Source organism: Saccopteryx bilineata, chromosome X, assembly GCF_036850765.1.
Source record: "Saccopteryx bilineata isolate mSacBil1 chromosome X, mSacBil1_pri_phased_curated, whole genome shotgun sequence".
Classification (NCBI taxonomy): domain Eukaryota; kingdom Metazoa; phylum Chordata; class Mammalia; order Chiroptera; family Emballonuridae; genus Saccopteryx; species Saccopteryx bilineata.
Genome location: NC_089502.1, coordinates 65896222 through 65917736, shown reverse-complemented (window position 1 = coordinate 65917736; position 21515 = coordinate 65896222). Strand labels below are relative to the sequence as shown.

At 34.8% G+C, this 21515-nt stretch overlaps 1 protein-coding gene across 1 annotated transcript in view; it reads right to left on the bottom strand.

Annotated features, from left to right (window-relative positions):
* The window catches only part of HDX (highly divergent homeobox), a 108592-nt gene that overhangs the window by 21842 nt on the left and 65235 nt on the right, over window positions 1–21515 (bottom strand). Inside the window, exons 4-5 of the mRNA XM_066249772.1 lie at window positions 17098–17244; window positions 3529–3736 (exon numbers count right to left, since the gene is read on the bottom strand). Coding sequence (XP_066105869.1) covers window positions 3529–3736; window positions 17098–17244 — 355 coding nt within the window. The remainder of the gene's footprint in view (window positions 1–3528; window positions 3737–17097; window positions 17245–21515) is intronic.

Sequence of the window (21515 nt, the reverse complement as noted above, 5' to 3'; positions counted from 1 at the left end):
CTATTCAACCTATATGAGATCATTGAGAGAATGACTCCTCTTCCTACTGAAACTCTCTCTTTCCTTGGTTTCAGTACTAATATAGTATCCTGTTTCTCCTGTATCTGAATGTTCTTTCAACGACACTCTCTTCTTCCTCAGTCCCCAAATCTGGATTTGTTTTCAACACAAAGTCCTTGTCTATATTTCTCTTTTGTTTTCCATTTTCTCAGTGAGCTAAATTTTTTATTTGTATGTCAGGACATTATTTTAACCTTGCTGTTGATGTCTCCTAAATATCCTCCCATATTTTAACCCCTTTTCTGAGTTCCATACCCACATTATGAAAGTGTAGGCTGGATAGCTCCACATGGATGTCTTGCCATCATCTAAAACTCAACATATGTTAACTGAATTTGAATTCAACTTCACACATTATATTATATATTCAGTTCAGTGCCAATAAAAATCATAAATAAATTATGGGGAAGGGGATTGAGGAAAATAATTTTTAGAAGAATCAATGTTCTACAAGAGCTAAGAATAATGAGAATCCTGCCAGATATTTACATATTTTATAAAACAACAGTTATAAATAATCAGGTCAATGTAACATAAGAAATCCAGAATTTTGTCTACATGATGTGTATGCATGCTTATATAAATGTGCATGTGTAAATATTTGATTTAAAAAGCTATACTTAAATTCACTGAGAAAACACTGACATATTTAATAATTTAGGGAAAATTTGTTAAACATTTGGAAAAATAAAATTAGATATTTTTCTCACACTTATTAAAGCAAAATAAATTCTAATGTAATAAATATCAAGTTAAAAAATGAAACCATAAGGACATAAGGAGCAAATATAGGGGTATGTTTACATAATTGTAGTACAAAGAAAAATTTGTAATAATGACACCAAAGTCAGAAACCATACAAGAAAGTATTGGTATATTTGAATATATAAAAATGCATGAAAAAGGTTCTCACATGAGAAAACTCAATAAGCAAATTTAAAAGGCAAAAAAAAAATCTTAAAAATATGGTCTTAATATCCTGATCAATGAAGTAAAAACAAACAAATGGGCAATGCAAGATTTTCTCTCTATCACAGATACAAAAGATAGAATATTATATAATTCCATTTATATAAAATTTCCAGCAAAGACAAATTTATATAGTCAGACAACAGATCAATTGTTGTGTGGGTTTTGAGATGGAAGTACAAAATCGATTGCAAAATGGGCTTAAGAAAATGTTTTCAAGTCATGAAAACATTCTAAAATTGGAATTCAGTGATGGTGATGACTGCACAACTCTATAGAATTGATTAAAAATTGTTGAATTCTACATTTACAAAGCATAGATTTTATTATATGTAAATTAAACCTCAATATAATTGTTCATTAATAAAAGGTCTCAAAAGAGAACTGTTTCTATGCTTACAGTCAAATAAAAATACTACTCCTGGGCCCTGGCCGGTTGGCTCAGCGGTGGAGCGTCGGCCTAGCGTGCAGAGGACCCGGGTTCGATTCCCGGCCAGGGCACATGGGAGAGGCGCCCATTTGCTTCTCCACCCCTCCGCCGCGCCTTCCTCTCTGTCTCTCTCTTCCCCTCCCGCAGCCGGGGCTCCATTGGAGCGGGGATGGCCCGGGCGCTGGGGATGGCTCTGTGGCCTCTGCCCCAGGCGCTAGAGTGGCTCTGGTCGCAACATGGCGACACCCAGGAGGGTCGCAACATGGCGACGCCCAGGATGGGCAGAGCATCGCCCCCTGGTGGGCAGAGCGTCGCCCCCTGGTGGGCGTGCCGGGTGGATCCCGGTCGGGCGCATGCGGGAGTCTGTCTGACTGTCTCTCCCTGTTTCCAGCTTCAGAAAAATGCAAGGAAAAAAAAAATACTACTCCTGGACAAATGGTATAATTACATATTATTTGAGTTCTCATTTAAGAAAACACTGAGATGTATTATAAAGATAATCCAGCCTAATTTCTATACTTTGAAGGTGAGGAAATTAAAACCCAATGAATTCAATACTTTGCCTTAAGTAACAATAAGAACTCGTGGAAGATCTAGGTAATTGTTACATTACACCATATTGTCTTTTATTACAATGCGTTCATAATGCTCTAACCTAAATTGATTAGAATTCCAGTAAAACGGAAACAGTCATGTACTTAATTTTCATGTATAGATTAATGTGATAACCAACACTTCTAAATGTAAGAGACCATCATTGTAGATGAATGTTCTTTGTTGTGATGAAATAATTCAGGAGATCATTTAGTTGGAGTTACTACAAATCAAAAAGGTAAATGGTAAGTGCAGTGCCAATATGAAGAGCACCCTTGTGTATGATTGATGGGAATGTACAACCATCATGAAAAACAGTATGGAGGTCTCTCAAAACATTAAAAATGGAACTAAGATATGATCCAGCAATCCCTCTTCTGGGCATATAACCAAAGGAAATTAAATCAGTATCTCAAAAGATATCTATGGTTCCTTGTTCATTGCAACATTATTTATAATAGCCAAGATACAAATATAACCTAAGTGCCCATTATACACACACACACATACACACACACACACACACATACACACAATGGAATATTATTCGGCCTTAAAATAGAGATCCTGCCGTTTCTGACAACATGGATGAAACTGGAGGATATTATGCTAATTGAAATAAACCAGACACAGAAAAAAAAGTACTGCCGAATCTCACATATATGTGGAATTTTTTTTTTTAACAGAGACAGAGAGAGAGAGTCAGAGAGAGGGATAGATAGGGACAGACAGACAGGAACAGAGGGAGATAAGAAGCATCAATCATCGGTTTTTCTTTGTGACACCCTAGTTGTTCATTGATTACTTTCTCATATGTGCCTTTACCACTGGCCTTCAGCAAACCAAGTAACCCCTTGCTCGAGCCAGCGACCTTGGGTCCAAGCTGGTGAGCTTTTTTTTACTCAAACCAGATGAGCCCACGCTCAAGCTGGCAACTTCAGGGTCTTGAACCTGGGTCCTCCGCATCCCAGTCCGACGCTCTATCCACTGCGCCACCACCTGGTCAGGCTATATGTGGAATTTTTAAGTCAGATACATAGTAGTTACCAGGGTGGGTAGCTGGGGAGAAAGGGGAGGTAGTTGTTAAAGGGTATAGAGTTACAATTACATAGGATGAATAAGACTAGAGTTTTAATGAACAATGTAATGATTGCAGCTAACAATACTATACTGAATACTGGAGATTTGCAAATAGAGGAAATTTCAGACGTTTTTACCACATACAAAAGAAAAGGATATGTTATTTAGTTTGACTGTAGTAACCATTTTGCTATGTCTGTGTAGATCAAGACATCATGTTGTATACTTTAAATATATATTTATCATTGAAAAATAGAATAAATATAAATCAATTACTTTTAAAATAGTTGACCAAATGTTTGAGGACTTTAGATTTGAAGTCCAGCAACTGAAAAGAAAGTAAAAATGCATAAAATTTACAAAAGCTGTCATTAGGAGGTGAACCATATAAATACCTTGAGAGCTTCCTTCAGACAAACAGATGGACACTTCATCATTTCTGTCATTATCCTCTTCTACTTCCGGACCAGGTACCTCTCCTGTTGTGAGTGCAGACAAAGAACCAGACTCTGGCTGCTCAGAAAAATCAGCAGGGCCTCCCCTTGGAGGTGGAACTTCAATCCCCATTAGACGATATTTCCTTCTTCGATTCCCAATCCAAGTCTTTGTAAGAGAAATACAAGAGGAAGTTTTATAAACAAAGAAAACTTAACAGTTCTGGTCATTAAAATAATGAATGAATACTGCATAAAATATGATTAAAAAGAATAAGTAGGTACCTTGTATAATAAAATTTTATTATTACTCAGTAAGTTAAAATAAAAATAATTGTATTTACTATTATATAACTTATTAGCAGAATGATGATATTTATTTAATATTATGACTTTCCAGGACTATGCAGTCTATTGTAAAATGCTTTTTTATTTTGTTTGTTTTTTCTGGAGAAAATAATTTACCAAATCTTTCAAAAGGAACATGAATTGATTCTTTTCTTAAGAAATCAGACATACAGCTATAATTATAATTCACCTCTTCCATTCTGAAACTTGCTCTTTGTAGGTGAAAATGTACTTTCTATTAACTTTATTTGGCTTTATAATGGTTACCTGGGTATTTCAATTAATAAACAATTTTATTTTATTGGATTTATAACAATTTAAAAATGTTTTATATTAAAATAAGTTTAATGTCAAAAAGTTACAAAGATACATCTTCATTCAGTTGCCTTCAATAACATTTTACATAATTATATCACAATAACAAAAAATAGAAAATATATTAAGTATGTGTATACACACTTACATGTTCCTTTATCAACCATTCTTCTCCCTACCCTTCTCACCATTTCCAACACGTGGAAACGCTCTAATATGTGTAATTTCGAGAATGTTATATAAATAGAGTCACATAGCATGTCACATTTTGAAATTAGCTTTTTTACTCAGGATAATTTCCTGGAGATTTATTTAAGTTGCATATACAATGGCCCCTTACTTCTTTATTGTTAAGTAGTATTCTATGATAGTTATGTACCGTTTTCCTGTTTTTCTCCTCAATGATAGTTTAACAATTCACTCTACAAAGGACACTTGGGTTGTTCAAAGTTTTATCTATTACATATTAAGCGTCTATAAATAGTCATGTACAGGAATTTATGCAGATATAAGTTTCCATTTCTCCAGGATAAATGCCCAAGAATGCACTTGCACAATCGTATGGTAATTATATGTTTAGCTTTCTAACTAAACTAAACTGCCAAATTGTTTTCAGAGCAGTTGTACCATTTTACATTCTTACCAACAATCTATGAGAGATCCAGTTTCTTGGCATTTTCCCCAGCTTTTTGATAGTATTTTTTATTATTTTAGTTGTTCTCACTGGAGCATGTAGTGAACAATGATTAACTTCTTAATGTAATTTCCTCAATGGAAAGTGAGAGTGAAAATATTTTCATGTGCTTGTTTTACCATTCATATATCCTCTTCAATGAAATGTTTCTTTATGTTTTTGCCTATTTTCTAAATGAGTTGTTTTCTTTAATGTTGAGTTTTGGGAGTTCTTTATGTACTCAAACTTCGACTACTGGATCCTATGGTAGTTCTATCTTTAGTTTTTTGAAAATCCTCCATAAGGTTTTCCACAATGGCAAATGTCAAAAAGTTACAAAGATACATCTTCATTCAGTTGCCTTCAATAACATTTTACATAATTGTATCACAATAACAAAAAATAGAAAATATACTAAGTATGTGTATACACACTTACATGTTCCTTTATCAACCATTCTTCTCCCTACCCTTCCCACCATTTCCAACACGTGGAAACGCTCTAATATGTGTAATTTCGAGAATGTTATATAAATAGAGTCACACAGCTATTAATTTTAATTTTAGAGAGAGAGGATGTGGGAGGGGGAGACAGAGGAACATGAGCTGTTCTTGTATGTGCCATGACCCAGTTCAAACCTACAACCATTGTGTACAAGGATGGCACTCTAACGAAACGAGCCATCTAACCAGGGCAAAGCTTTTTAGTTTAAGTTAATCTCCCTTGTCTATTTTGCTTTTACATTTGCCTGTACATTTGATGTCATATCCAAGAAATCACTGCCAAGACCAATGTCCATAATATTTTACTCTAACTTTTCTCTTGGAGGTTTATGGTTTCAGGTTTATGTTTAAGTATTTAATTAATTCTGAGTTGATTTTGGTATAAGAGTCCAATTTCATCCGTTTGCATACGGATATTCTGTTTTTCAAAGAACAATTATTGAAGACAGTATCTATCTTTTCTTCATTGTGTATTCTTGGCATCCTCATCAAAGATCAGTTGACAGTATATGCACTGGATTATTTCTGAGCTCTATTCTGTTCCATGATCGAGTGTGGTTTTGATGTATCACTGATGATTTTCCATGTAATAACTTTATTCCTTATTTGGTAAAGGGTAATGAAATCTTCAGATATAATTTTGGAATTGCCTATGTCTCATTTCAGTTTTATCAATCGTTGTTTCACATATTTTGCAGCTCTCTTATTTGATGCATACACATTTAAAATTGCAATGTCCCCTTGGTGAATTTACCTCTTTATCCTGTGTAATGTCTTTCTCTGTCTCTGTAATTTTCTTTGTTCTGAAGTCTACTTTAGAGTAGAGTAGGATAATATTAATATGTAATCATATTTTAAATTGTTTTTTGTTTAAATGTAAATTATTATATATTTGTATCTGTGTATGCTATACACAGAGGGTAAAGCTTGCTATTAGACATTCATTCATTTAATAGTAATATATCTACTCCTGCTTTCTTTTTGATTCATGCTTGAATGTATTTTCTATCTTTTTACTTTTAATCAACATATATGATTATATTTTACTTTCTTATAAAAAGCATAAACTGGGGTCATTTAAAAAATCCAGTTTGTTAACCTGGGTCAGTTGGCTCAGTGGTAGAGCATCGTCAGCCTAAGCATGTGGAAGTCCCCGGTTTGATTCTGGACAGGGTACACAGGAGAAGTGACCATCTGTTTCTCCACCCCTACCTCTTACCCCTTCTCTCATTCTCTCTTTCTCTCTCTCCTCCCTCCTTCAGCTATAGCTCAATTGGCTCCAGCAAGTTGGCCCCTAGTACTGAGGATGGTTCCATGGCCTCTGCTTCAGGTGCTAAAAATATCTTGGTTTCCAAACAATGGAGCAATGCCCCAGATGGGCAGAGCATCACCTCACTGGGGGCTTGCCAGGTGGATCCCAGTTACGGTGCATGCAGGAGTTTGTCTCTCTTCCTCCCCTGCTCTCACTTAATTAAAAAAATAATCCATGCCCTGGCTGGTTGGCTCAGTGGTAGAGCATTGGCCTGGCGTGCAGGAGTCCTGGGTTTGATTCCCGGCCAGGGCACACAGGAGAAGCACCCATCTGCTTCTCCACCCCTCCCCCTCTCCTTCCTCTGTCTCTCTCTTCCCCTCCTGCAGCCAAGGATCCATTGGAGCAAAGTTGGCCGGGGCACTGAGGGTGGCTCTGTGGCCTCTGCCTCAGGCACTAGAATGGCTCTGGTTGCAACAGAGTGATGCCCTAGATGGGCAGAGCATCCCCCCCTGGTGGGCATGGTGGGTGGATCCTAATCGGGCGCATGTGGGAGTCTGTCTGACTGCCTCCCCGTTTCCAACTTCAGAAAAATACAAATAATAATAATAAAAATACAGATTGTTAATCTCTCTTTTTTTAATTGGAAAATTAGGCCATTTAAATCAAATGCAGAATGCAATTATTGCTGTTATGGCTTATGTATATAATTTTATTTATTTCAATATTTGTTTTTTGTGTTTTTCTGCCTGTATTCCCATACATTGTGTGAACACTTTCTAGAATTCCATTTTGATTTATCTATATATTTTTTTCTGTATCTCTCTCTTTTTTTTTTTTTACAGAGACAGAAAGAGAGTCAGAGAGAGGGATAGACAGGGACAGACAGGAATGGAGAGATTAGAAGCGTCAATCATTAGTTTTTTGTTGCGCATTGCAACACCTTAATTGTTCATTGATTGTTTTCTCATACTTGCCTTGATGGCGAGCCTTCAGCAGACCGAGTAACCCCTTACTTGAGCCAGCGACCTTGGGCTCAAGCTGGTGACCTCAGAGTTTCGAACCTGGGTCTTCCGCATCCCAGTTCCACTCTCTCTATGCACTGCGCCACCGCCCGGTCAGGCTTTTTTCTGTATCTCTTTACACAACATTTTCAATAATTGTTCTAAATTTTATATATTTATTTATTTTTTCTAAAGTTAGAAGAGGGGAGGCAGAGTGACAGACTTCCACATGCTCCTCATCGGAATCCACCCAGCAAGCCCACTAGAGAATGCTCTACCCATCTGGGGCAGTGCGCCATTGCAACCCGGGCCATTCTAGCACCTAAGGCAGAGGCCATGGAGCCATCCTCAGTGTCCGGGCCAACTTTGCTCCAGTGGAGCCTTGGCTGCGGGAAGCGGAAAGAGAGATAGAGAGAATGGGAAGGGGGAAGGGTGGGGAAGCAGATAGGCGCTTCTCCTGCGTGCCCTTGCTGGGACTTGAGCCTGAGACATCTACATGCCGAATCGACACTCTACCACTGAGCCAAACAGCCAGGCTCATTAAAATGTATATAAAGTTCTCCATCTTGTATATCATTTAGTTATTTTATGGCACACTTCCACAAAGGGGTGGAAGACCAAGTTCTCCACTTGGCTTCCACTTACACCAGACAAAGGAGGAGATCCTTTTTACTCTTAGGGATGCTTGGTCTTCCAGTATCTCCACAGGTCTTCTCTACCACTACCTCAATAAAAAGGAAAATGGGGTCTTTATTATTTTGACTGGGGTGGGAGTGAAAGTCTTCAATGACATGGCGGGGGAAAAAGGATTTATAATGCCTAGCTCTGCACTTTTTTTTTGTTTTGAAACCACTCTGTGAGTAGTTAGAACATCTAGTTGTAGCTTGAAGTCACAAAAATGAGCCCTCTACACGGCTTTTTTTTATAGGGGTGAGGTGTTGCTAAAGTTTCTGTAGTGTTTGGCTGAAGTAGATATGTTGTCTAAATATTTTTCTGTCTTTCTAAGCTGCCCTTTTCCTGGTTGGCTGTTAAGAGAGAATTTATCATTCTTGTATCTTTTTTGTTTAATTGTTTGTTTATTTATACACATTGATGTTTCTGGATCACAAGGACAAGGGGAGAACTGAAGGTGAGAAGAGATTTTTGCGTGGGGTACAATGAGGTGTGTACAGGGTGTTATATTAAGTGGGACATTTGAAACTATGTCAACACAATAAATTAAAAATAAAAACTAATAAAAATGATTTCAACATTTTAGATAAATGGCTATGTAGTCTTCACATGACAACTTCAGCAATATGAAGCATAATTTGCTTAGTTCCCCAGTCAAATTTTTGAATAATTTTCCTGCAAATGTCTGTCCTTTAAACTAAATCAATATCTGTTTGCCTATTAATTCTAGACATCAGTTCTAGTTCTTCACTCTGGGTCCACCTCATCCCAAACATCCTCTTCTACATTCTAGTAATCAATTATGTAATTATGTACAGAGTATTTTTTTCTCTTCTTCAAATTAAGCATTTATATTTTTGAAATTTGAAGTTTTCAACCATTTTATATGAGCCAGAGGAAAATTATTTTTATCACTTAGGGCCTCAGATTCTTCAAACTGAAGGAACTGGTTTCTAAATTGTTAGTCTACTGGATAATTTTTCTCCCTCTAGGATGCTCATAACTCGATAGGATAATTCTTTCAACCATAATTATTATTTATTGACAACACAAATATTATGGCTATTAAAAATTAAAATTCTCAGACTCTATAAGTTTATATGTATTAAAATAACATGAAAATATTTAAACTGCTGTTATTTTAAAGGTATATTATTATAAATATTTATTTTGTATATGCTATATATAGAAGGCACACCTTTCTTTTAAGAACTTATTCATCCCACAGATATTACTGAATATCAACTAGGTTCCAAACACTACTAGTGCTCATAATACACTAGTGAAAAAGTAGGCATGATATATGTCCTTATGGAACTTAAGCTAACAATATAGTATTGGTATAGATGTAAACAACTAGACAAGAAAATATAAACTACAAAATTTAACCAAGTATTATGAAGGGAAAGAACAAGATATAATATTTAGTCACAATGACATAGTGTAATGAAGTGAATGAAGTATTTTCCAAATATATCTGATCATAAGGGTAATTAGACAAAAACATATATATTACTTCCTTCTCTATAAATTGTGATTTAGAAGGTCTGGAATGGAATGATCTGTACTTTAAGAATTGTGCAAGTTAATTCTTATGATAAGTCATACTCTGGTGAAGCAGAAGTAAAAATAATGTTATACTGGACAAAAAGCTATCTGACCTCCAGTCACTGACTGGAAAGCAATTCTCACATCTATGCTCATTTTCCTTATACAAATAAAATCATGCAATACAATTTCAAGGTGTCTACCAGTTTTGAGTAAATGCCTATGGTAGATAATAAAGGGTTTACCATTATTTGTGTTGCACACACATGGGGGGCAGAAGGTTATTTGTAATGAAAAAATATATAAAAATAGTGTAAGTGAAAAGCATTCTTCTATTTAAAGACATTTCTTCATATTAACCTTGCTCCTTGAAAAATAAACATAATCTAAAATGTACAAACATACATCTGTATTCCATGAAATTTATTTAAGTCTTTCAAATTGTATTCCAAACATTCAAACATGTGTTGTTTATACAAAAATTTGACCACATAAGAGTACGTTTTGACATTGTCCACTATAACCAAACACAGATGGAAAGTATAGGCATTAAACTGAATTGTAGAGCGATAGGGAAAAGAACTATTTTTGAGAACATGCATGTGGTGCTTTACACGTATTATCCTTATATATTACCTCAAAACAACCCTCTGTTGTATTATTCCATTTACTGTTAACGGAAACACATTAATTTTTTTTTACCACATTAAATTAAAAGTTTTTAATAGAGTTGCATTTTTTTCCATGGCACCTGGAAGAGTTTTAGTATAGAATAGGTATTAAGTTTACACTTGATGAATGTATAAGTCAATAAATAATAGGCATTAACCTGGGAATAACATTACAAGTTAAATAAATATGTGCATATAATAACATTGAATAAGATTAAAATAAAAAATATGACAAGTTTGTTCTTAGTCTTTTTAAAACATAAAACAAAAAATATGCACTTGAAATTTCCGAATTTTACCAGAAGTAACGGTTAACCAGAAATCTTGAGACAAAGTTTATCTTAGTGATCAATAACTAGGTCTATTAGCCTTAAAAACATTTATGTAATTTCTTCTGAAATCTCAAGAATATATTTATATGTCAAATATACTGCTCATAGAAATCAGGGAATATTTTCAAAATAACTATGAAACAATAAAACATCCCCTAATTTTTGTGAGCAGTATATATTGTTCTTTACAGTTAATCTACCAAATATTACAAAAGAGGCCATCTTATAGCACATCACATTTTGAAATGTTCTCTCTGCTGTGCGCAAGCTGACATTTTTGGATATCACTAGAAATAAAAGAATAGTGAGCAGTTCTCTATACTTTCCTCTAGCAAAGGTTTTAACTAGCCTTTAGCAAACAGATATTGATAACATTTCTTTTTTTCTGTGTATCAGGCTTTCTACAGAAATTGAGGAATCTATACGTAGCAATGGCTAAGTGAGGATAACTAAAACCTCTTGGTGTGTGTGTGTGTGTGTGTGTGTGTGTGTGTGTGTATTCTATACAAAATCTTAGCTAGGAATCCTGTGTATATCTGATCTTTCATTTTGGGAGAGGATGTTTTTAGAAATACTTTGTGTTTATCTCCTCTCTCTTACATTGTAGGGTCTCAAGGAGCCCCTGTAAGCAGTCAGTGGTGCCTAGAAGCTTTCATTATAGAACATGGTATTTATTAGTATCAGTGACAGACTGAATGTAAACAAAAGTAAAATACATCAGAGAAAAGTTGGAAATTGCAACTTAGGACACCTTTCTGAAAGTATGGAAAATGGTCAAAAGATTGAAATAGAAAACCTCAGAGTAACTCTTGTGCTCTGGGTATAGAGTAACCAATCCAGATTGGAGCAGATTACAAGATTCCAGGAGAAGATTATTCAGGATGATAAAATTGTTACACTACCAAATGTGTATAAATATATTGAGAGGAGAAATATTCAAATGGGGAAAGGTGTGAGGAAAAATTAGTATTAAGTGCCTAGAAAATTAAGCAAGCAAACATACAAAAAACAAAAAGTAAGTAAGTAATGAACTCCAAGGAAACAAAATAATGTTATGCATAAAAGAACAAATAATAATTTATATTACATCATACAAATGTGAAAAGCATTTACATTAAACACTGAATATCTTTTTTGTTGCAATCATGAAAGGGATTATTTCTTTTTAGTTTGTTTTCTAATGTTTCGTTGTTGGCATATAGAAAGGCTATGGACTTTTGTATACTAATTTTGTATCCTGTAACCTTACTGTGTTGGTTTATTGTTTGTAGTAATGGTTTTGTGGAGTCTTTGGGGATTTCAATGTATAGGATCATATCATCTGCAAAAAGTGAAAACTTTACTTCTTCTTTTCCGATATGGATGCCTTTTATTTCTTTATCTTGTTGATTGCTTGGGCTAGAACTTCTAGCACCATGTTAAATAAGAGTGGAGAGAGTGGACAACCCGGTCTTGTTCCTGATTTAAGGGAGTAAATCCTCAGTTTTATGCCATTTAATATGCTGTTAGCTGATGGTTTATCATATATGGCCTTTATCATGTTGAAATATTTTCCTTCTATACCCATTTTGTTGAGTGTTACAACCAAAAAGCCCTTCAATAGATGACTGGATAAAGACGATGTGGCATATACACTATGGAATACTACTCAGCCATAAGAGATGATGACATCGGATCATTTACAACAAAATGGATGGATCTTGATAACATTATATGGAGTGAAATAAGTAAATCAGAAAAAAACTAAGAACTGCATGATTCCATACATAAGTGGGACATAAAAATGAGACGAAAAGACATGGACAAGAGTGTGGTGGTTACTGGGGGGGGGAGGAGAAGGAGGGAGAAGGGAAGGGGGAGGGAGAGGGGCACAAAAAAAACCAGATAGAAGGCGACAGAGGACAATCTGACTTTGGGTGATGGGTATGCAACATAATTGAATGACAAGATAACCTGGAGATGTTTTCTTTGAACGTATGTACCCTGAATTATTGATGTCACCCATTAAAATTAATAAAAATTTATAAAAAAACACTGAATATCAAACTAATCAAAATTATAAAATAACTATACTGGGAGAATAAGAAAAGCAGTATATAAGTAGGTGAAAGAATTCATGAAAATATCTTGAAGCAGATTTTTTAAAAGCCTCACATTTCATAGTAGAAAATCAACAATGCTTAGCACTGAAAAATGAAAAGTAACAATAAAAACAGATATGAGAGAGACTACTAGTTTCTCCAATACTTGTTTTCTCTCTCTTCCAGAATAATAAAAATTATATTAGTTTCCCACAATATAACTACATTTGCAGTATCCCTTGTAATTTGGTATCAGCATGTCATTAGCCAATGTTATAGAGGTGAATGTGTCTTGTGACAGTTTCTGGGAATAGTCTTTCAAATTAGCTGGTATATACCCATTGCCTCTTCATTCTCCCATTTCTGTCATGTTTTCTGGACCATAAATGCTATAATTTTGGACTTGGACGGCAAGGAATACATTGTAAGGATGACAGAATGGAAGGTGTAAAGCATCAAAATCTTTGAGGACTTCACAAGGCAGAATTGCTGTGCCAGTTCTAAATTGTATACTTCTGGGTTTGTATATGAAATTGAAATATCTTGTGTAAGCTATGTTATTTTGAGCCTTTTTGTTACTGACAACCAAGCCTACTTCTATCAATACAGCACATTACTCATAGATGGAGGTAGATACCAAGAGAATCATCTAGAAGAGTGGGAAGTGGTTGACCTTGGCTATTGGAAAGTGGTATAAAGAAAGAAGTGAGAAATGTTTGCCTTGTAGTAAGTTCTATAGAATTTGACCTCTTAAGTTATGTGCATGCATAAACTTTGATTTAAAAAATAAAAATATGACAATTATAGCAGAAACTCAGGCTCTGCATTTTCTTATTCATGGCTTTTGTTTAGGTTCCTCATACTATAATTCCACTCCAATTAATTTTCTGTCATTTGTATTCTTGTGCCTTCCCTCTAGCTAAACTCCAACTGTCCTAAAAATTGAACACATTTAGAATAATTTTTAAATCCTTCCTTAGTATGTGTAACATATAACATGTTTAGTAAATACAAAATTTAGTTTTACTTCCCATCAAAATCCTAACAAAATAAGAAACAAGGCTCTGAACAGGATAGTATTTTGAAAATAGTATTTATTTTGATAAATCTGTGCTCTATGACTTCTCCTTATACTTCTTTATCTTCTTCATGTGTGTATGAGAAAATACTTTATTTCTTCCTCTAGAAGACTTTCCTGTTTTTGTTACTTGTTCTTTAATAGTACTTTCCTTGTGGTATTCTGAGATGACCCTTAGCGTGAGCTGAAACTTACACATATTTGCTCACAAGAGCCAAATTTTGGTATCTCCTTTGAACTTCACATGGAATGAGCACAGGAATAAACCATGGTGAGAAACTTTGTACCATGGAAACCAACAAATATTTTCCTTAAAGGTCTAATTGTTAAATATTTACTGGTACACCACTGCCACTATTTAAATCTTATGTTGACATCCTTCAAACAGTTGTAAATTGCTGGTTTCAAACTGATCAATATAATTTCAAATTTATCATTCTTTACATAATATGTAACATATATTTCATATCACCTCATGAAAATTTTAAAAACAATGTTACTGAGATACATTTAAAATACCATACTATTGCCTGAACAGTTGGTGGTGCAGTGGATAAAGTGTCGGACTGGGATGCAGAGGACCCAGGTTTGAAACCCCAAGGTCTCTGGCTTGAGCACAGGTTCACCAGGTTGAGAGTGGTGTTGCTGGCTTGAGCATGGGATCATAGACATGACCCCATGGTTGCTGGCTTAAGCCCAAGGTTACTGGCTTGAGCAAGGGTCACTCGCTCTGCTGTAGCCCCTCAACCTGGCCAAGAACATCTAAGAGCCGCAACAAAGAATTGATGCTTCTCATCTCTCTCCCTTCCTGTCTGTCCATCCCTATCTGTCCCTCTCTCTGTCTCCATCACAACACAAATATAAATAAGTAAAAATACCACACTATTGACTCAATGTGTGCATTGAAAATGTTTTAAACATAATCACAGAGTTGTGCAACAATCACCATTAATTCCAGAAATTTTTCATCATGAAAAAAGAAAACCTATGCCCTTTACAAATCATTTCCTATTCCTACATACACCCAACTTCTGGCAACCGCTAATCTGTCTCTGTAAATATGCCAATTCTGGAAATTTCAAATAAATGTTATCATATAATATATGGTATTTTGTGACTGGCTTCTTTTAGTTAGCATTATGTTTTCAAGATTCATCTATTTTGTAGCATGTTTCAGTATTTAATTATTTTATTTTATTTTTAATTTTATTTTTTTAATGGGGCGACATCAATAAATCAGGATACATATATTCAAAGATAACATGTCCAGGTTATCTTTTTGTTCAATTATGTTGCATACCCATCACCCAAAGTCAGATTGTCCTCTGTCACCTTCTATCTAGTTTTCTTTGTGCCCCTCCCCCTCCCCCTCCCCCTCTCCCTCTCCCCCCTGCCCCCTCCCCCCGTAACCACCACACTCTTATCAATGTCTCTTAGTCTCACTTTTATGTCCCACCTACGTATGGAATAATGCAGTTCCTTGTTTTTTCTGATTTACTTATTTCACTTAGTATAATGTTATCAAGATCCCACCATTTTGCTGTAAATGATGCAATGTCATCATTTCTTATGGCTGAGTAGTACTCCATAGTGTATATGTGCCACATCTTCTTTATCCAGTTATCTACTGATGGGCTTTTTGGTTGTTTCCATGTCCTGGCCACTGTGAACAATGCTACAATGAACATGGGGCTGCATGTGTCTTTACATATCAATATTTCTGAGTTTTAGGGGTATGTACCCAGTAGGGGGATTGCTGGGTAATAAGGTAGTTCTATTTTCAGTTTTTTGAGGAACCACCATACTTTCTTCCAAAATGGTTGTACTACTTTACATTCCCACCAACAGTGGATGAGGGTTCCTTTTTCTCCACAGCCTCTCCAATATTTGCTATTACCTGTCTTGTTGATAATAGCTAATCTAACAGGTGTGAGGTGGTATCTCATTGCAGTTTTGATTTGCATTTCTCTAATAACTAAAGAAGATGAGCATCTTTTCATATATCTGTTGGTCATTTGTATTTCTTCCTGGGAGAAGTGTCTGTTCATGTCCTCTTCCCATTTTTTTATTGGATTGTTTGTTTGTTTGTTGTTGAGTTTTATGAGTTCTTTGTATATTTTGGATATTAGGCCCTTATCTGAGCTGTTGTTTGAAAATATCATTTCCCATTTAGTTGGCTTTCTGTTTATTTTGTTATCAGTTTCTCTTGCTGAGCAAAAACTTCTTAGTCTGATGTAGTCCCATTCATTAATTTTTGCCTTCACTTCTCTTGCCTGTGGAGTCAAATTCATAAAATGCTCTTTAAAACCCAGGTCCATGAGTTTAGTACCTATGTCTCCTTCTATGTACTTAATTGTTTCAGGTCTTATGTTTAGATCTTTGATTCATTTTGAATTAATTTTAGTGCAGAGGGACAAACTGTAGTCCAGTTTCATTCTTTTGTATGTGGCTTTCCTTATTTTACATGGCTCTATTATAGCCCATAATATGCATAGGCCACATTTTGTTTACCCATTCACTTGATGGACATTTCCCCCCACTCTTTGGTATTATTTGTTAACAACATCCATGTAAAAGGTTTTGGGTGAACATATCGCTTCTCTTGGGTATATACCAAAGAGTGAAATTTCTGGGTTATATAATAAATCTGTTAAAAATTTAGATGACTGTTTTCCAAAGTGGCTAAAGCATTTTACATTTTCACTAGGTGTGTATAATGGTTCCAATTTCTCCACTTCCTAGCTAACAGTGGTTATCTGTCTTTTTTTATTCTGGCCTTCATATTAAGTGCTATCTTCTATAGATAAATGCTTATTCAAATTATTTATACATTTTAAAACTTGCACTTGCCATTTATTATTGAGATGTAAGAGTTCTTTATATACTGTGCATACAAGTTCTTTATCAGATATATGATTTGGATATATTTCTTCCCATTATGTGAGTTATCTTTTCTACTTTATTAATGCTATTATTTTTATCACCTCATATAAATGTAAAGCTTTCATTTATGATATTCATCAACCACAACATGAAAATTATTGAAAATATCTTACCCGTACTATTTCACAGTCAACATTTAATTCACTTGCAACTGCTTCAATCTTCTCTCTACAGATAGATCCAAGGCTTGTCATGCCATTGTCCCAGTATTTCTTAAGGGTGGCTAAGTCTCTGTCACTGAACTGAGTGCGGTCTTGTAGCTGCAGAATAAATTTTAAAAATTAGAATAATCCAAAGAAAGCATATTATAGAGAGGATCATCATAGTGAGATGTAATAGGTCACTTTCAACACATACCATATTTCCTCATGTATGAGTTGCACACTTTTTTGAAAAATTAGGGTTCCAGAAACTGGGTGCATCTTATACAGTGGTTGTGGTATTTCAAATGCCATAGATGGAATTGAGGACGAAGCATATATAAAGACAGTGATTTGTCATCAGACACAGATGAGGACTAGCTAATGGATGGGAGTTTTGACAGTGGTTAGGAGTTGTATGAATTTTATGATGAATAAAACTTGAGTTCAATAATTTTATGTAATAGATTATTTTTTCAAATTTCAGGCCCCTAAATTAAGGTGCATCTTATACATGGGGAAATATGGTAATAGTAGCTAAATTAGTTTCAAAATTATTACTCTGTTTACATTTTGAAATGGATATTTTATTTATATTTATTTTTATAACATGAAGATGTAGTGGAATAAAATAAATAAAAATTTGATTGATAGTAATTAAGCAATGTTGATTTTAAATGGTTATGATCACAAATAATTCATGTAATTGTAAAAAATACAGATAAATTTTAAAAAGAAGAGAGCTTCAATTACCCACAATTCTGGAAATAACACTTGTTAGCCTTACCTTTTTCTTTATGATACACCATTCATATTCACACGTAATATATTAAAATAATATCAGCGTCAATATTACATCACTGTGATGTCTTTTGATAATAATCTAGATTTCCATACACGTAGGTCTCCTATTAATTTTATAATTAATTAAAAAGGTAAATTAAAAATGGAAGAATATAATGTACATCTAAGAAAAAATTATATTTATGGCCTTAGGAAGTTTCATAATAAACCTCTCCTTTTTGTTCTTAGGTTTTTTAAAACAATAAATTATGGACTTTATATATTGCTTTTTAATTTAATGAATCCTGGAGTCATCCCTAGGAAGTAAATTAGAAGCACAATAGAATAATAACCTTCATTTTGCTGATAAGGAATCAGGAGAAGAATGGTCAGAGTACACATTCAACAGGGCACAAAGAGTCCATGGCAGAGCTAGAAATAGATATATACCTATTCATTTTTTGTAGTAGCTTTTCCGCTATGATGTCTCCAATTATTTCAAGAGGTGGAGAAAAAATATAAAAATGAATTTTAATTAAAAATATATATTGCGGCCCTGGCCGATTGGCTCAGTGATAGAGCATCGGCCAGGCGTATGGAAGTCCCGAGTTTGATTTCTGGCCAGGGCACTCAGAAGAAGTGCCCATCTGCTTCTCCACCCTTCCCCACTCTTTGCTCTCTATTTCTCTCTTCCCCTCTTGTAGCCAAGGCTCCATTGAAGCAAGGTTGGCCCAGGCACTGAGATGGCTCCATGGCATCTGCCTCAGGCGTTAGAATGGCTCCGATTGCAGCAGAGCAATGCCTCATAGAGACCAAGCATCGTCCCCTGGTGGGCATGCCAGGTGGATTCCTTCCTGCCTCCCCCCCCCCGTTTCTCATTTTGGAAAAAAAAAAAAAATATATATATATAGTCTACCATCAATAAACTTTATTAAATAATATAATTGCTATTATTATTAATGATTTCTTGCCAGCGTGAGGGTAATTTGTATATCCCATTTTTGAAAAATATTTTATCTTTTGATGTGAAAAATTGAACCTGTGCTTTTTTGATATCTTCTTCATTTTTGAATTTTTTGCCCTTCAAAAAATTTTGTAAGGACAAAAACAAGTGATAGTCGGAGGGTGCTAAGTCCGTGGAATATGGTGGATACGACAGACATGCTTTTGTAGCATTTCTTCCTTGTTGAAATTCGTAAAAATTACAGTGGCGTAAATGAACTTTATCAGTAGCCATGGGTACACTATTGCTTCACACATAAGCCTAACGTGGATCAATTTTATTTTAGTTAATTTGCTACGTCAGTATGTATACATTAAGTGATAAAAAATAGAGAAGCACACATGCGCCAAATAAACATGTGCTTACGTGTCAAAACTTGTGATAGAAACCTACAAAACTTTCTGGTACACTATATATATATATATATATATATCTTGCAAAGCCCTATATGTGTAAGTGTATGTTTGTGATGAGAGGAAGAGAGAGCCTGTGAGAGTGCATTTAGGGTAAAGGTTGTTAACCACAGCATAAGATATAAGATTATTTTCCTGCCTTTGCCTAACAAGATATAGTCTGGTCCCACACAGAGACTAGACTTCAAATCCTTCCTAGACATACACTGCTCTCAACATTTCCTTTCTAACAGAAATTTAAAATGAAACATTCTCAAATTGAATTAGGGTAACTATGGAAAATAATGTATACAATACATTAAAACATGACTTAAAATTTATAGATAAAACTGACATAATACTAAACCATAGGAGCAAATTTATTTTAAAACCACATCCATTTGAAAAGGAATTTTAGCTATCAGGAGGAAAATCAATATATAAAATTTTAGTTTCCTACCATGATAGTGAGGTTAGATTGTGTAATTAACATGTATCTCCATAAGAAATGCAATACATTTTTGTGTGTTAATCAATTTCTTTATTGCTAAATATGTTCTCACACTTCTTAAAAAATCCTAAGTAACCTTTATTTCAACTACTAGTACAAATTACATGTTCCTAATAAATAAATCAAAACATGCCATCCAAGTTTTTTAATCAAGTGGAATAACCCTCAAGTTATTTACAACATAAAAATCTCATTAGGTACCCATCCTTTATTGATTGTTTAATAGTTATAGAGCTAAAATTCTCAATAAAAAACTGAGCAGAATAAATGGTATAAGGTTCCAAGTAGATTCAAATAGTCCATCATAACAGCCAGGATAAATATTCCCATATTTTTCCATTGCCATTGCAGCAAGTTCTTCAGTGTAAGGTAGCCTAAATTATGTCAAAAAGAAAGAAATACTGAACAGAAAACTTAAACATACTCAGCCAATTAATTTGTAACTCGTTTGGAAGACATCTAAGACTTACTCATCTCTTAAACAGAACTAAATAAAATCTGATTTGATTTGTTAGAAATGTACTGGGGTCTGAGACCTAGTAATGCTGAAGGCGACCTATTACGACAATGGCTATTAAGTAGAAGCTTATGAGGAAGAACAGTTAGTTTTAAAGCTACTAAGAGCATGTTTTAAATAATACAATAAACAAAGTAATAAAAATCAATTAGCATTAAAAGTTAATACCCTGTTAGAGTAGGAAAATAAAAGGCAGACACATATGGAGAAGGTAAGTTCTTCCTTGAGGAAATCTGAAGATGACATCAGTTTTGTCTTACTATTGGACGTTAAAGCCCCTTTCACTTTACAAGATATGCCACAACCTAAGCTTTGCTTCAAGTGAGGCAGACATATTAGGCAATTACGTTGTAGATTTTTTGAAAAGGATAACATTCCAGTAACTGTGGAACTGAGGCTTGGGCGTGTGACCAGATAATCATGTTAATTTCACTTTGCTTATATTGCAACAAAATAGAAACCCTTTGGCCTCTTCACCAGCCCAAGGACATTTCCAGGAATTGAGTTCTTTGCTTCCTTTTTATAAAGAAAACGGTGACAAAAATCTGACATTGGAGAGCAGAGTTTTGTTTTAATTATGTATCTCAGTTAAATGTAGAACTGAACGATATATTTATATTAAGAAGCAATCCTTTCAAAATTAGAACTATTAAAATTTTATTTTTAAATGCATTTTCAATTGTAATTGACATACTATATTACACTATTTTCAGGTGTACAACACAGTGACGAGACATTTATATACCTTAGGAAGTGATTGCCTCAGTAAGTCTAGAGTCCATCTGACACCATATATAGTTATTACATTATTGTTGACTATATTCCTTATGCTCTACTTTATATACCCATGATCTCCTCCTCCTCTTCCTCTTCGTTTTTCTTTTCTTTTCTTTTCTTTTTACAGGGACAGAGAGTCAGAGAGAGGAGCAGATAGGGACAGACAGGAAGGGAGAGAGATGAGAAGCATCAATTCTTCATTGTGGCACTTAAGTTGTTCATTGATTGTTTTCTCATATGTGCCTTGACTGGGGGGTTACAGCAGAGCAAGTGACCCCTTGCTCAAGCCAGAGACCTTGGGCTCACTCCAGCGACCTTGGCTTCAAGCCAGTGACCTTTGGGCTTAAGCCAGTGACCATGTGGTTATGTCTATGATCCCACACTCAAGCCAGCAAACCCATGCTCAAG